Source organism: Corvus brachyrhynchos, unplaced genomic scaffold (genome assembly GCF_000691975.1).
Source record: "Corvus brachyrhynchos isolate BGI_N302 unplaced genomic scaffold, ASM69197v1 scaffold9, whole genome shotgun sequence".
In the NCBI taxonomy this organism is placed as follows: Eukaryota; Metazoa; Chordata; class Aves; order Passeriformes; family Corvidae; genus Corvus; species Corvus brachyrhynchos.
The window spans coordinates 1212865-1230091 of NW_008240037.1; the positions used below are offsets into that span (position 1 = coordinate 1212865).

At 36.1% G+C, this 17227-nt stretch overlaps 1 protein-coding gene across 7 annotated transcripts in view; it reads left to right on the forward strand.

The window, feature by feature from the left end:
• Positions 1-16975, forward strand: part of RASSF9 (Ras association domain family member 9) — a 26712-nt gene extending 9737 nt beyond the window's left edge. For all 7 annotated transcript variants that reach the window (XM_017743937.1, XM_017743934.1, XM_008641113.2 and 4 more), the window contains one exon: positions 13329-16975. In XM_017743937.1, coding sequence (XP_017599426.1) covers positions 13345-14604 — 1260 coding nt within the window. In that variant the 5' untranslated portion in view covers positions 13329-13344 and the 3' untranslated portion in view covers positions 14605-16975. The remainder of the gene's footprint in view (positions 1-13328) is intronic.
• The last annotated feature ends 252 nt before the right edge of the window (positions 16976-17227 follow it).

Consider the following 17227-nt stretch of genomic DNA (forward strand, 5'->3'; position numbering starts at 1 on the left):
GTAGTACTTTCTGTGGAAGTTGAGATGTCCAAGTGAGTATTATGAATTTCAGCAGCAAGGAAGATACTTAAAAGTTATAAAATTCAATGTCTTCAATGCCTCAGTACCTTCCGTGTCTCTTACAAAACTGATTATATTTATTTAAGGGAAGCAGGTAACCAGTGTAGCAGAGAATGAATCTTGCTGTGCATACACTGAATCAAATTAATTTTTGTTGAACTAAGTAGCATGGAAAACTTCAACAACAATGTCAGAAATTTTTCAGTACTTGGCTGCATCTTAAACATATTCCTTTGTGCTAAAGCACTTGTGCCTGGTAGGCATATATTCAGTATAAAAATGCATACATGACAGCTTGTGCTGTATGTGATCATGGAATGCATATGTATAGCTCATAAGATATACTGTCACATATGTACAATAAAATACGTTACAACCCCAAAATCTTTGTATATATAAACAATACATGCAAAAGTAGCCACTTCTGTAGATTGCATATTTATGCATCTACGTACTACAAACCTGAGTACACACCAGACTTTTCTAGAAGTCAGAAGTGACAAACAGAATGTGCACATGTCATGGAAGAAAGCTAAATATGTGTATTTCTTCCAACATGACAGAATTGTTCACATGGCAGAGGGAAGCATGCCTTTACCCAGCTGTCACTGTGGTAACCACTCAGCTTATGAAGTACCTTGTTAGAAGGCCTTTTTATCCTCCCGGAGCTATGAAGCCATCTGACTTGCTCATATGTTGAAAGGATCCCCACCTGCAAAGACATTTGGATATGTGAAATAAACACAGGATTAATTTGAATGTTGACTCAGTCTGACTTTCTGTGAGCTAATGACAACAAGTAGTTCGCAGTGTCTTTCTGGTGTCACAGCCTCCTTGGGATAATCACTATCCTGCCATAGATGTGTCTCACAAAACTAGCACCATTATTTTTTGGGCCTGCCTTGGTCTTTGGTCACAGTCACGTAGCCGTGCTTAGCTTCAGCTCTGCCCACTGCAGATTTTGGCCTATACATGCTCTCCCTGTTCCTCACCAATCTTTTGCCAGGAGTTACCACCTTTTCAGCTGCATTAAATTTTTGAATGGTTTCCTGCTAAACTTCCTAAATCACTTTTAGATGGCTATCTTAGATGGTTTAACAAGGCTTTTATCTTTATGGCTTAATTCAGCATAAGTCATTGGAGGTCAGAGAAGAAGCTCAGCTCTAGTGGGAGGGTTCTGATGGACAACCGACATGGTTATGAGCCTCTTCAGATGGACCCAGCTGGAAACACATTATCTGAACTCATTATCTCTGTCATAGAACAGGTTTTGAGCTTAAGTCACAGTCATTCAAATATTTTAGGATTCACATGGCTTTTTACCTGAATCACATGGAATGTCTCTCCTCTGCAGTCAGCTTCCTTCATCTTCTTACTGCTAAAAATTTGAGGGGGGGCGGGGGGCAGGGGCTACTGGACACCATTCTCTGTATCTCTCTCTTGTCTACACCTTTCTTCTTTGCGTTAATCTCATGAATTTCCCATTACTCTTGGTAATCTTTATGATCAAGCATTAAACTTGCTTCCAGACAGCAATTCATCCCTTTTTGCCTTTCCTATCTATATTGCTCAGCTGGCTAGAGATAGTTTTGCAATCTCCTATGCCCTCTTTAGCATATCCATTGCTTGGGAAGAGCACAGTTGGTGAGGTTAATAATTTATTTCATTTGTTCAGTGGCTTCTTCAGAGAAGATGTGGTTATATTTCAGAGACCCTATCAGCCTGTGGCTGACTAACTACATATTGAAGCATTCATTGATAGGCAATTTTAGAAAATTACTTGAAAGCATAAGCTGCACAAATCTCTCAGACTGACAGTGGACACTAAAATGCTTCAGGTTTCTTTTAAAAAAAATTATGTCCACTCTTCTCATTAGCATAATTATGTATCTAGTACTCAATTTAGCTCTTTAGACTGAACATTTATATAAGAGTCCACTTCATTATCTTGTCCTTTCTTCCTTTCAGCTCTTCAGATACTGTAAGTAATGGAACACATTTGTCACTGAATTGTCTTCCAGAAAGTTTGAGGGAGAAATTTAAAAAAAAAAAAAAAGAAAACAATTGATTGTAAATGACATCTTGATAGAACATCCTTTGAGGTGATATTTTTCAAAATGATTTAATGAAAGAAAATGAAATGGGAAAGATCATACAATATAGTTTCGAGATGGGGTGGTTCACTCTGTGAAAGTTATTGCAATACATGGAGAAGAATATTAAAGCCCATCCTGTCTTTCTTATTCCTGGAAAACTGTAGAGAGATACTCAGACTAGATTTTATGATATACAAAAAAGCTGTGCTGACAAATCATTAGATTTAAAAAAGTTAGGAAAGGGTGATGATTGGTGAGGTTGTAGAACAGCTCTAAAGACTTTCTCTTGCACAAAGGGCAGTCCTAAACCCCCTTTCCAGGCTTCTGGACATTCTCTACCATTGCGTTTGCATAGCTACTATTCTCGCCTGTCACCATAGAACACAAATGAATATTCTTCTTATTTTGTTTTCTGAGCCTGAGTTCAGGCTTAGGATTGGCAAAATGAAACCCGGTCCATCTGGACTTTCCGTTCATTAGGAATGAGAAGAGCATTTGTCTCACATGGTGCCGCCAGGAGCAGAGAAGTGCAAAACATGCACAGCATGTAAGGGTTTGTAAGAAGGTAACCATCCCAGCCTCCTTCAGATCAGGGAGTATTGGAAAAGTAGCATGAAGTCTTATTACTTCCTTGTCTGTATCTCATTCCATTATTTAACTTTCCGTATTATCATCTGTCTACATACAGTGAGCTTTGTTCATGTTTTGGCAGCTCAGACCCAACCTCAGAATGCTTTGTGTTTGTTTCTTCACTGGGCAAAATGTCAACAAAGGCAGGGGAGGGAAGCAGTGTACTTCTGCCTTTCAACAAAAGCTGAACTGAATTTCATGGAACCACAAAAAAAAAAAAAAAAAAAAAAGAAAAAACCCAAACCAAAACAAGCAAAATAACCCCTCGTACTCTCAATGCTTGGAATTCCCCTCACTTCTTTGATCTCAAAAGCTCATAAACAATTAGGGTGCTTCTAAAAGGCAGTTATGAGAATTCTAGTGGGAGAAGTTAGATAACACAAATTTCTATTAACTGTAACAGCAACTCTGTCGTTTAGGAGCCTGTGTTCCAAAAGAGCTACAAATTATTCTGCTTCCTATATACTATTGACAGTGATGGAGTTTTAGACACATTCTCTACATTATTAATAGGATCTCCATAAAGCTTGTATAGTGTAACCAGTGCTTAAATATGCATAGGAAGTTAAATTAGATGTGGGAGCAATATAAAAAATTGTATTTTTGCAATATAGCAAAATTCTCGTGGTAGATGAAAGGTACCAGTGGCATTTTCATTTGTTCACTAGTGAGAACTACCTGCTGCTCAAAATCAAGACGTAGCATTTACTGTATTGATATTCCTAAACTTCTCATGTTGCTTTTTAACACCGAGGAATTTGAAAATGTCCATCTTCCCATCCCCCCGTCATGATCTAAAGAATCACTATCACTGAATATGTCAGTGTTTGTTTTGGCTCTGGAGCTTTTCCTGGATCTTCCATTCCCATATAACAGCTGCTTCCTCAGTAGCAGTTGCAATATACACATCAAAGCATGTTTTGCCAGTAAAGTGAATTGTTGATATTAATGTTACTCATCTTGGAAAATATTTCGTGGACAGCTAGTTCTCCTCTTCTTTTCTCAAACCTCCACCTCCACTGTGTCAGGCTACTTCAAATGCAGTCCTGCTAGGATAAATGTGTTACCTGTCATGCCATTTTGTGTGCACACCACGCTTGCTGGAATTCCAAACATTTTTTTGACTAATATCCACTTACCAACCTTACGACTTTGACTATACAATGGGGAAATGATGATTAGTCTGACAGGAAGGTAGATTTAAAGCAGATGTAATTTATAGAGAATGTGTACCCTTAGGGGCAGAGGAAAATTTCAGAGGTAAGACAGGAGGAAAGGGCAGGGGCAAATGCAGTCTCCATTGCAGCCTTTGCACTTGCCTGCAGGTTAAGTGATTGGAAGCGTAAACATGGTATAGGGCAGAGCTAATAAGTGGAGGACCTAGTAAACTTTTGGTCAGCTTCACTGAAAATCTGCACTCGGACCTGGCAAATGAGGTTTTGCAAAAAAATTGGCCACTGTAGCAATGACACAGTGTCCTGTCATTATTACTTAGAGCAGAAAAGGAGTGTTCAGGTTAACCCATCATAACTATCACTCTTTTCTAGTGACCCAGGTGTATAATTCCTCTTGCAGTATCTCTTCTGTCTTTCTGTTAGTGCAATATCCTGAGTTAGTGCAATTTCTTGGCTTGTTTTCTATGTAGTACAAAGTCTGCTGTCTATCCACTTAAGAGATGAGAGAATTATTACTCTCAGCCCCTGTTGGTCCTTCTTGTTGGCTGCTTTAGTTTCCTTTTTTATCTATTTTAAGTACTGCCAGGGCTTTTTTCCTTCTTTTATTTTTCTTGACAATTGGTCCCTGTTCAGACACCTGTTTCCAAGAAGTACAGTTATTAGAATGAAGCACATGATTTCCTGTGGGATTTTTACCAAAGTCTGACATTTCAAGTCAGAAGCAATCTGGTGTGAATGAGTTATTTGCAATAAAATAATTACCACAATTATTTTGTTCAAACTGTCATACTTTTTATTCTGTTAAAAAAAAAATACTATCCCATTGCAATTCAATGTTATTTCACTGAAATTTGTCATAGTGCACCAATATGGTAAAAAGTGTTTAGGTGAACAGAAATTTCAACCATAGATCATTGCTGAATTATAATTTATGCAATTTTGTACAGTAGCTAAGGTGATGGCATTTCTCTTCAGAAGAGATGAAGGAACTACTTACAGTTTTAAGTACATAAATTTTAATTCATATAGAACATAATTTGCAACAGCTGTTGCTAATTAAAATGCTTCATAGAGCCTTCCTGACAGTATGGGTATCTTGTTGAATTAAAAATTTATGCCTTTAAAAAAGAACAGAAAAATGAACATAAATTTATACCAGGAAAAAATGTGTTGTAACTAGCTAGTTATAAAAATAGACTTTCTTTAAATTGTTTTCTTTTTTCAAATATCTGAAATATTTCAGTTAGAGCATCCAAACTACTGTGTATATATGTATGTTTGAAAAATATCACATGGCTCACAAGATGCCTAATTTTATTTTATTTTTAGTAAATGCCTATGTACATTTCTGTAAAAGAGGAAGTTTTATGATAGAGCAACATTAAATGGATACAGAAACAGATGGTAGAGAGAAACTTATTTCTCTCTATAATAATAATTATTTTGTTTTCAGAAGTTCTGTGGTGTTCTTTCCAAGTCTTCCTGCAGTATTGGGACTACACTGATTACCTGTATCAAAAGGTTTTATTCTTACAGTTAAAGTACTAGTTCTACCTTGTCATGATACCTTTCAGGTGGCCATTTCTCTGACTTTCATGTGATGCAGCAGGGAAGAAGAACCAAGTTTCTGACATGTCATGTGTGGAATTTCTGTGTCCTCTATGACATGGACATTAACTGTGGACATTAACATGTTATTAACATGGATACTAATGTGTCCATTAATATTGGCTTTAGGTACTCATGAAGGGGAATGGGAATGCAGTTAGTTAATAGGCTCACTTGAATCCCTAAGGCTTTGGAGTAATTCCAGCTTCATTGGGTAGTGAGAGAGTAGCTGCTTCCTCACTGCTGCCCGTAGGAAACTCAGAAGTGTGTAATCTAGTTAGTCAGGAGGCATACCAAGCATAAGATGTGGCTTTTTTTGCTTTTCAAATAACTTTACAGAAGGGGACAGAAAGTTGAGAGAAAGGGTGATTTAAATGTGGATAGTCTGAATAAACTTAATATGAACTTTCAATATGAGCCATTTATTCCTGGAAGGTTGAAATACTTCTGACCCTAGCTTTCATATGGACTGTGTATTCTCTATACTTTTAATGTTTAAACTCACTTTCAAAAATCTTTTTGGATCAAATGAAGTTAGAGTTTCTTCCAAGCAAGAGCTGCAATACATGGCACCAATAGCTTTACTTTTTTGCAAATTTCACAGATAAAAATCACACAAAGCCAAAGTATGTTTTGATCTTTTCTTTCATGATGATCATCTATTGTCTCATACATGCATACACACACACACACACACACACACACACGTATATGGTAACATTCTGAGATTTTGAAAAAGAAACAATAAAAGCAATACAATAAAAGCAATAATAAAATAAAAACAATAAATCAATGTTATCTTATCTAAATTGTATGTGATGATGCAAGTATTTTCTATGCTTTGACTTCCTATTAGGTTGTTGACTTCATATTAGGTCAGACATCTGGTAGAAGCAGCATTCCCACACCCTTTCCATAAATCATTGGACATTAGGAAAAGGTTCTTCACTGAAGGTGGGGTTGGGTATGAGAACAGTCTCTCCAGAGAGGTGGTCATGGCCCCAAGCCTGTCAGAGGTCAAGGAGCTTCTGGATGATGCTCTTAGTCATATGGTTTAATCTTAGGTAGTTCTGTGAGGAGCAGGGTGTTGGAGTCGATCCCTACAGGTCCCTTTCAATTTGAGATATTCTGTGATTCTGTGTCTGATAAATTAGTTAGCCCCTCTATACCCTGACATGTAAGAGTTACTGGTAACAGAAGCTCTCAAATTACAGGCAGCATGTGCCTTATGCTACAAATGTAGGTGATTTGTGTCAAGTAGGTATCCCTGTAATATTGGCTTATTATTTCCAGCAAGTAAATATAATTAAAAACCATCACAATTTGATAGATAGTCAGACGTATCTTTGATGATAGTTATAGCTCAGCTCTAAGAGATAACAGAGATTAATAATCTTGGCACTGAGATAACAAGGTTTTTAGAAAGTGCGTGAAAACAAGGCAAGTGCTCTCTGGGCCCTTGCACGTGGAAGAAACATCTGTGGGTGTTGAACAAAGAGAGGACCATAGCACAAATACATACTTCCCAAAAGGCCCAGCAGCATGCTCAAGGACCAGCCCCTTGAAAACACTAGATTATTAAATGTTTAGTGTCTCTTGCTCTCCCAGGATTATACATGCCATTGTGTCACCACATTTTCAAAGGAGAGCAAGTGTCTCAGCCACTGAGCAGGCCTGGCTGGGAGATTGCTCCTCACTGTGCAATGTGGCAGGTGAGAGACGTGGCACAGAACCTCTTACTGAGGAGCTGGGAGAGTACAGCTTAAGAAAGAACAAGGGGACTGCTGAGCAACACGGGGAGCACAGCCCTGCCTGGGTCTGCCTGAAAGTTTTATGTTTCTTAGTGCACTCTAGGAAAGCTCTGAGATGGCAAACCCTGAATCTCTAGGCAAGGACTTCACTGCAGTAGACAGCAGCAGGATCATCTTTTAAAGCCTTTTTGGCTTCTCCATTGAAGAAAGTGAATTGTTCTGGGTGGTATCTTGACATAATGTAGGGGTTTGCTTAGAAGTTTAGAAGCACTTTGATCTTACTTTGAGGAGGTCAGGAAAGCAGCATACCTACATACCTACATACTCTTATCAGCTGAGGACCCCATCACAGCACTCTGTCAATCATAAAACACAATTATCATCTGATTTGTTGCAGATTAGGCTGTATGTGCTATTGAGAGGGCTTAGGCTGTCATAGAATAAAACATGATTTTCCCAATAAATTGGTGAAAAAATGACTAAGGTATTTTACACAAATGGCTTTCCAGCATGAACTCTTTGATGGAAAATTTATTTAGAGCTGTAATTCATTTTCAAGGAAAAAAGTTAATGTATTTCTTGGTGTGAGATCTATTTTCACCAACTGATATTAATTCCATATAAATTATTTCAATAACTGAGAGGAGGCAACTAGTAAAAGGTTTTGGTCATAAATATAATCTCAGGTTTGAGTTCCTTTCCTAAGTATTTTTTTAGTTAATCAGTTCAATTTTTCTTTGCAGAGGGTATGTCAAGAAATAAGGTAATATTGAAAAATGAGTTAATTTTTGGGGGGGGGAAGAGGGGAAGTCTAGAAAGAATTTGTTGCAGTGAAGGGAGACAAGATTTTTATGCTTTTTTTTTCAACAAAGGCAAAATACTTTTAGTGTCCATTATATTTCAGAAATACTGTATTAAGTTGCTAACAATATCATATGGAAGTGATCTAGTCCCAACAGAATGTTTGCAGAAATTAGTAAAGAAAAAGAAACATTTGTACACATGAAGGTGAAATTCTAAAAAGTAGGGGGATCCCTTTATTTAGTTGGCATATTGGTTGTAAAACTGCATATTGCATATTTAGGGAGATTGTTTTAGGAAGGCAAAGAATTATGTGTTTGATACGTATATTTTTGGGCCAGACATACCTTAAAGTCAGTGAATATCAAAGGTGCCCCTTCCAGCATATAAGCTATCTCATATTTTGATTTTGTGTGACATAAGTACATGTTTTTGTTTTGTCTATATGTTGCTGGAATGTATTACCTTCCCCTAGGCCTGAAGAATAAATAAACTAATTGTATATCTGACATACAGTAATCAGTTTGTGCTGACATAATTAAGACTGTGTGAGGTCTAGAGCATGATTAGGATGGGGTTTTGGGTCACCTTGAAGAGAAGCAGGCAGCAGAAGGCATGAAAATAGCAATCAAACCAAGCAAACAAAAAGATTGGAAATGTGCTTTTGAACATTACTAAATGGTCAGGTTTTAAATTCCCATCTGTTCCTCAGTAATCAGTGGCTTTGTAAAAAAGGAAAAGATAGACTTGCATGTAGTTGTTATCATCAAGACTTTATAATCTTAGATGTATAAGTAGAACATTTCGGTGATCAATTCAAAGAAACAGAATTCAAGCCAGAACTGAAAGCTTCAGAGCCTGCTTACAGCAGCAATGCATTTTAAAAAAAATATAAGTTGCTTAGCTAGTTTTGAAGAAATTTTTACTGTGGTCTTGAGGAAAGCCAAACATTTAAACTGGGAAAACACTTTGGCTGTTATACTCCTATTAACTGCTAGGTTATTAGAAATGCCAGTTCTTTTGTGTCCTTTACAAAACCGCAGGACATGAAAGTCAAGGAACTTGTAAATATGAGAAGGTTGCCTCTCTGTTAAAATGATTGTTTAAAAGCAGATCTTGTTCCTGAAGATTATAAATTTTAGTATTGCATCTCAGGAAAAAAAAAAAAAAATTCCTGTTAATCACCAATATTCATTCAAGACCTCTTCCTTAGTATTGTAATGAATTAATGGATTTTCTTGTAAATTACCGGCTAAATTGAATAGTCAAGGTCTAAACTAAGCTGTGAAGTTATGATGTGTAGATACCACATTTAGTTGTCTTTACTAAATCAACTGCTGCTGTAACCTTTCTTGTTACATTTCTATCAGATAAACCAGAATCTGATTGGATTAATGTCATCTGAATCAATCTGATTCAGGATTGATCTCACCTGAATTTACCTACCTGAAAATGAACTATTTGATTGAAGGCGGCCATATAGGTCTCTTGTAGTTAATGAAAGAGAGAAATAGCTTCATCTGATGGTTATTCCCAATGATCAAAGATGGGTTAGGCAGTGGGGATTTCTTCTTTGAGGTCTCCTCTCTTCTCTTGACAAAGAGGAACTTTGATGGCGAATTTACACTGAAATCATAACTTTCATATAAATTCCACTTCATATATGTAGAATAGAATCTTCACTTTCTATGAGGAAAGCACAGTTTAACAAAAAACATTAACATTTCCTAGTACTGGCATCTTGGTGCATCCTGAAAGTAAGTTTTAATAATTGTTAATCTGTGACTGGCACAATCATGTTTCATTTTTGTTTGGAACTACCTGAATTAACTATGATGAAAGAATTATACAATAAATTTTACTTAAAAGGTCCATGGTAAGGTGCCAGTTTACAATTTTTTAGTGGAGGATAATAAGGAACCACTTTTCCTATTTTAGAAGATATTGGAATTCCATGGAAATGTAAGATTATAAATGTCTTGCTAATTTCTTTTTGGTTAGAAATAAAGATCAAAAATTGAGTGAAGTGACTGAATAAAAATTAAGATAATATATGTTGGGACAAACACATAGAAAAATTAAGGAAAGAATTTGTACTTTAGCATTCTGTTTTGATCCAAGAATTACAGACATGTGCAGAATTTCTTTTGATTTCTTCTCTCCTTTTCTGTAAAATGTGACAATATAATTAAAGATGTAGGTTACATACATTAGATACATATGTATGTGTAAGTACATATTTTTATGTACAAGCTACTTGAGTTCTTTGGGTGCCTGCATGTGCATACATTATGCAATTCTGCAGTGTTACTACTAGTTATATGCTATAGACAAAGTAAAAAAACATCCTTCCCTAAAAAAGCTTAATGTAAAGTCTGGGCAGACAGGTGCATCATAACTGAAAAAGTCACAGGGGGTAATAAACAGCTAAAAAAGGGTTGGGAAAGTAATTCAAAGACGTTGTTTTTACACCCATATTGTTTTCAGGGATCCTGTAGAGGTTGCTTTACAATTATACGGTGTGTTTCCATCAGAAGTTTGCTTAACAAAAAAAGAACTCTGTGGGAATTCTTTATGAAAGTATAGTAAAAGTATTTATCAGTACAATAATGATGGGATGTCTACGGGTTTGCAGATTTATCTGTAGATTTACTAATAACACAGAGAGAAACTGACTTCATAAGAAAACTTTAAAGGAGCCAGGAGGAGAAGAGACAGCTTCTGCTTAATCCACATAATTGGTTACATACTGAAAATATCAACTAGATGAAAGTATGCCAATCAACCAAAAACAAGAATTTAAAAAAAAAAAAAAAAAAAAAAAGGAGGAGTTTTGATTTGAAAACAAATTGCATAAGACACTCAGAAGAATGCTAGAAGAGACGGCTTTCACTTCCTGAAATGTATTTCTTGATTGCAAAAGAAACCAGGAAAGATACAGCCTGAATTTACTGCCTCAGATTTCCCAGTATGGTATTTCATATACTTTTATGCCTTTGTTTTTCTTTATTGTCATTACTTTTATAAATCTAAATTCAATGACTGGTAATGCACTTATATTTGTAAATCAGTTATTTATGTATCAGTAGTGAACATGGTTTGAGACACTGTATTTTTGATAATTCATTTTTCCTTATTTTTATAAATAATAAATAATGTAGCTCAGTAGTTTATTTGTTGCTTTTTTTCTTTTCATATCTGTAGTGTAAAGCAAATACAGAGTTATTTTAGTCACAGTGGACTTATGTTGCAACTGGCTATTTACCTGAATTTCACTTAACTGGCAATCTGTCTACAGAAAAAAAAAATTATAACATCCTGTATACCATAAATCTCAAAGGACTTACAGATACTGATTTTTTAGCACGTGATGTACTTCACAGTAATGCCATTTAATCTCATATGATCCTTCATTCCTTCCCCCCTGGTTAAACTTGAATATTACTCTTTCTTTGTGCCACTTTGCCATCTTCTGTGTCTGTAATATATGCTTTCTTATTTTGAGAAGTAGTCTATGAAAACATTATTAATCTTTCGAGCACCAGTTTCAAAAAATAATTACTGTAAAATGCTGGTCTGTGAGGAGGAGCTACTGGAGAAGGAAAATGATGTTATTACTCAGAGTCATCTACCAAAACACACATTTTACAGAGAATGTTCCAAGACCTGAAGCAATGTAGTTGGACAGAGCTCTCCTGTGAGAGAATAGTAATAAACTTACACTTGTCAGTTTTATTAGTATTCATTTGCAGTTTCCTCTCTTTTAAGGATTTTTGCCTCCTGGTCAGAGTGGCACCTAGAGCTGAGTCAATCATAGTTCAATTTATTGGATTGCAGTGTGTCTGTCATGTTGTGTAATAACTAAGAAAAAAGAACAAGTTGGATTGCTTTACTAATAATAGGGTATAACCATAATTAAGCCAAATAAAACTCCATTCCTAGTACAACTCAGAAGTCTAGAAAAGTTCTATGAATATGTAGTCCTAGATAGAAACAAATGCTGTATTGAGTCCTTTGAACATTACCTGAGTAGTTATTTTCCTTTTCAAGCTTTTGAAGCTACTCCATCAGACTAGGTTAAACCTCATTCATTCAAATTAACTGCGAGGGATACCAGAAAATCCAAAGAAAGGCATTTTTCCTCAGGGAATTTACTGTTTTATCATTTTATGCAAGAGGTCAAATCATCACGTCTGGGCAAGAAGCAAATTATTCATGTGGAGTCTTGAGAACACAAATATCCAGGCAACTCTGCCAACATAGGCCCACAGCAGTCCAGGACCAGATGGGGACAAAATGAAGAATTAGTTGTAAAGTGAACTTCTACCTTTGGTCAACTGAATTGTTGTCTGGGCACTACTGATTGTACTGATTAGACAGTTACAGGAGCCGTAGTGGGATCTCAGACACCTGGAGTTAGGTATCTCAGTGTATAAGGAAGTACCAGGTTAATAGCACATTCACTGTAATTCATAAACAAACAAGTAAATAAACAAGGTAAATAAAATAACTTTTTTGCTTTTCTTGCATTTCTGTATCATTTCAAATGTGATAAAATACAGACCCATGTATGTATTCTTTTGCAGCTGGTATTCTCTCACAACTCACTGGAATTCAGGCTATTTGGTGCTTCAGGAAGAGCAACAAATTTATTGACACTTACTAGTGAAAAAAAAAATTGGAACACAAATGTTTTTATGCTTGTGTGGGTGCAGGTGTGGCAGAAGAGCTGTAGATTTATCCTATTGTCAGATTCATCTTTCCTCAGTCCATCTATGTTCAGTGCACTCTTCCATTCAGAAGCCATTTCTAAGAGCTTAGAAATGTTTGTGCAGTCTCTGTAATGAGAACAAATATGAAGATCTGAAAGCCATGTTATCCTAGGACAGTCTGAAAGTGTAAGGCAGATTGCCAAACTTTATCACTGATTGTTAATACACACTTCCTATGTGTACAAAACCAATATTTGATAAAAGACATTTTGTGTGAGATTCTCATTCAGCTGGACTAGTAATAATATTAAAGCACTAGCCAATTAAAGCTGTTACTTAATCCAAAGACATTTCTTCATGCAATTTAAGCAAGCCTATTGTCTTGTACAATGATACAGGAGTTTTTCAATGTGTTAGTCATATCAGAATTATAGTAATTATTCATACTGTCTCTGCCATTGATATGTAATTTATACATGGTCTCTTGCTTTACAGATCTCCCAGCAAGGACATGGCTTCAAATGAAAGAGAGATTGTGGTTTGGGTTTGCCAGGAGGAGAAGATTGTATGTGGCCTGACAAAGCGCACAACTTGCTCAGAAGTGATTCAAGCACTGCTTGAGGAACATCAGACAACGTTTGGAGAGAAAAAGGTCCTTTTTGGAAAACCTAGTGATTACTGCATTGTAGAAAAATGGAGAGGCTCAGAGCGAGTACTGCCTCCCTTGACAAAGATTCTGAGACTTTGGAAGGCATGGGGGGAAGAGCAGTCTAATTTGCATTTTGTGTTGGTAAAGTCAGATGCTTTCCTCTCATTTCCATTGTGGAAGACAGCTGAAGCCAAGGTAGTACAAAATGTAGAAAAGCAGTGGGACCTCAGTCCAGCAAACTACATGAAGATGTTGCCAATAGACAAGCAAAAGAAAATTGTGAGGAAGACTTTCCGGAAACTGGCCAAGCTTAAGCAGGACACCGTTCAGCAAGAGAGAGATAATATGGAGACACTGATTCATCTGATCATTTCTCAAGATCATACCATTCATCAACAGGTCCTTAGAATGAAAGAACTAGATATGGAAATTGAAAAATGTGAAGCGAAATTCCATCTAGATCGTGTGGCAAATGATGGAGAAAATTATGTGCAGGACTCCTATTTAATGATCAATACAAGTGAGGCTGAGCAGCAAGGGAGTAGGCCATCTGATCAAAAAGAGATGCATGACTATTTGAGCAAAAGTGAGGGAATTTTACAGGTTGAAGAGAGACTGAAACATCACAGACAATTAATAGAGAACCTGTGTGCTGAAATTGAAAGAGAGGTACACGGTTTATGCACGGAAAAAAATGGAGAGGATTTTCACACAGAAGGAGCAGCTGATGCTGAACTGGAAACCTCAGATTTGGAAAGTGTAAAACATGAGCTGGAAAAAAGTATGAAAGATGGTCTGAGAATCAACTCATACCTGAGCTGCATCCAGAAAGAACTTACGTACAGGGACTCACTGCTTCAAAAGAAGGAAAAAGAATATGAACTTCTTACAGAAGAATTTAATTCACTTCATGTTAAAGACAACATTGAAACTAGGCTTCAGTCAAATGAAGAGCCATCCAAGGGCAGTGGCATCTCCAGTAACAGCATTGCTGTTCCTGACTTTGTTCATAGAGTGACTAATCTGGACATAAATGATACAGACTCTGACACTGGAATCAGCTCTACACACAGTCAGGACTCTGAAATAACTGCAGGGGACATGGTACTGTTGTCAACATAGTTGAAAACAGTTATGCATTTTTGAAAATTTTGCTTTGGAGGATATTTATAAGAGTTAGTAAACCTGTTGTCTTGAAAGTTAGCTCTTCAAGATATTAAAGCTGTGGCACTGCTTTAGCAAAGTAAACAGTGTCTATTTATGTCCTGAATAGTATACTTGTGCTAGAATGCATTGGTTAACTGGTAATAGGTGCAAAGTTTTTGACTTTGCTAGGTCAAGACAGATAGTTTAGACTTTGTAATATTGTTACTCTGTGAAACAGGAGCATTCTGATTGGCTTGGACCAAAATTTTGGAGATTTCATGTCCTTTCATCTTTGGATCCACTCCTGCTTCTCTTAATGTTTTAGGAACATGAAAGAGACTAGGGAAAACTAGGGCAGGAGCTTGATCTTCTGCTCTGTTACATTAGCTTTATGCAGATGGAGTTTCCTTGCTATGAAGCTGCTGTAAAGGAATATATAACTGAGCATTTAATCTGTTAAAAAATAGTTTTCATGATAATGTAGAACAAAAGAAATATAATTACATTTATGCTGATTTTTTAAATCTAGTTTATATATAATATCAGGATGATATTTTTAAAAACTCCCAAGTCTCATTTTAAAAATTACCTTGCACACATGGGTTTTTAATTTTAATTCTCTTTCAGCAGCTTTTATCTGCTTTTAAGATCCTTAAACTCCCTACTTATCTGCTGTTACCCTGTAGTTGCCCCAGTGATGTTTAAGTCCACGTAGTTCCTGCCAGCAGGCATGTCAGAACTGCTTACGTCCTGCTTGTGCGAGACACTCAAATCCCAGGCTCACACCTAGCCCTAGAGGCATTTTCAGCAAGACTTTCTCCTGCCTATCTCACCGGTTGGATCCAGTGTCTTAAGCCTCCTCAAAACATGACTACCAAAAAAAGTGTAACAGAAGCAACAGGCAGGAACCAGACATTTTAGTCTCTGACTAGACACTGTTTCACAATAGCTAGCTAGCAACTATTTTCACGTAGCAAGTAGGTTTTCAAATCCCATCTCATACTGTTTTGGAGCAGGAACCCATAAATCCTACTTCCTCAGTGAGGACTTTGGGATAAAGATAAAACTGGTCCACTTTATATAGCTAATAAAGTATTGGGCTCCAGGTAAAATAAAAAAATTAAAAAAAAAAAAAAAGAAATGCAAAACAAAAGAATTTTACAACTATGTGGTTAAGTCAATTTTTTTCATTTAGGTTGTAGTAGTTTATCTCAAACCCTTCTCCAGCACATTGCTGTAAATCCAAAGCAAAGCTGTAGAATTGAATTGTCTCCTCATTTACCAAACAAGATTTCTAACTCTGTGCTAGAGGCTCTGCTAATAGAGAACACATGCATAATTTTTGGGGTGCCATGTTTATATTTTATAGATCAATCTGTTTAATACCTCTGATTAAAGGAATTAAATTGAGAAATAATTACAATATTTCTGAAAAAAGTTCAGCCATGCAAAAATCAAAGAGATCCTGGAATTAACAGCCTACAAAGTAAGCAAATTGACAGTACCTAGAAGGTATAAATGTAAAATTCTTTCAGATACACGGTTTTATTTTTCTATCATTTACTTCTCCTAAATGTCTTGTGTTTTCTAAAATGGCCAAAGTGCTAGGACTAGTGATTAGCACATATTTAATGCAGAAAAACAAAAAAGGAAAAGAAAATAAAACAAAGCCTTTTCTAAAAGGAAAATTTTTGTGGTTTGTTTGTTGTGGGGTTTTTTTCCTAATCCTGGATATTATAAATAGTTTCTGTTTCAGCAAAGTGTGCTAGTTGCCTTAATATATTTTGTGTTGTATTTTTTCATACAGTGTTATTTGAATGCTTCAATAATAATGTGTAATATTTAGACTCATCAGCTCCTGATGGAAACACATGTATGAAATATCTTATCTTTGTAATAATTTATTAACGCAGCTCTGCATCTTTTGACCTCTGTGGTATCACTCTGACAAGTAGTTAAGCCCAGAGCTCTGAATGCTGAGAGTAGACTAATGTATTCTATGAGTTCTTATGAGTTTAGTTAACAATAGTTACAATTTGTATTGAGTCCTTTTTTTTATATATAAATACATAGAGGATAGAGAATTGAAACAATAATATACACAGCTGTGCAGGCTAGTACAAGACGCGTGGGGGAAAAATTAATTTCCACTCATACTCTACCAGATTTATTTTGCTCATAGGAACTTGTGCCGGTTCTCTCAACTGATCTTTATCCACACTAGGTGGTTGATTGTACCTCCCCTGCAACTTGTAGGTCCTAATAGTATTACTGTTTTAAGAAGAAAGTAGGAAAAATAGGTTGAGAGAGAATATTTCTTAAAAAATAAAACAATATTAAAAATCCAGTGTTTTGGAGTATTTATTTGAAGTTTGTACTTTGATATCTCAGATAAACTTTTTTCTTTCAGAATTTAGAATGTACAAGATGATTAAAGACTGTGTGCACTCTTTGCTATTTATCTGCCTCTACACTTTCCACGTACTTGTTAGACCTGGTTTTAGCATGCTAAAAATATTGTTTATGAACCTTTATGGTCCTTACTTCCTCCTTTGTCTTGGCTATCTATATTTTATTTTAGTTTCAAATCCCCATAAGG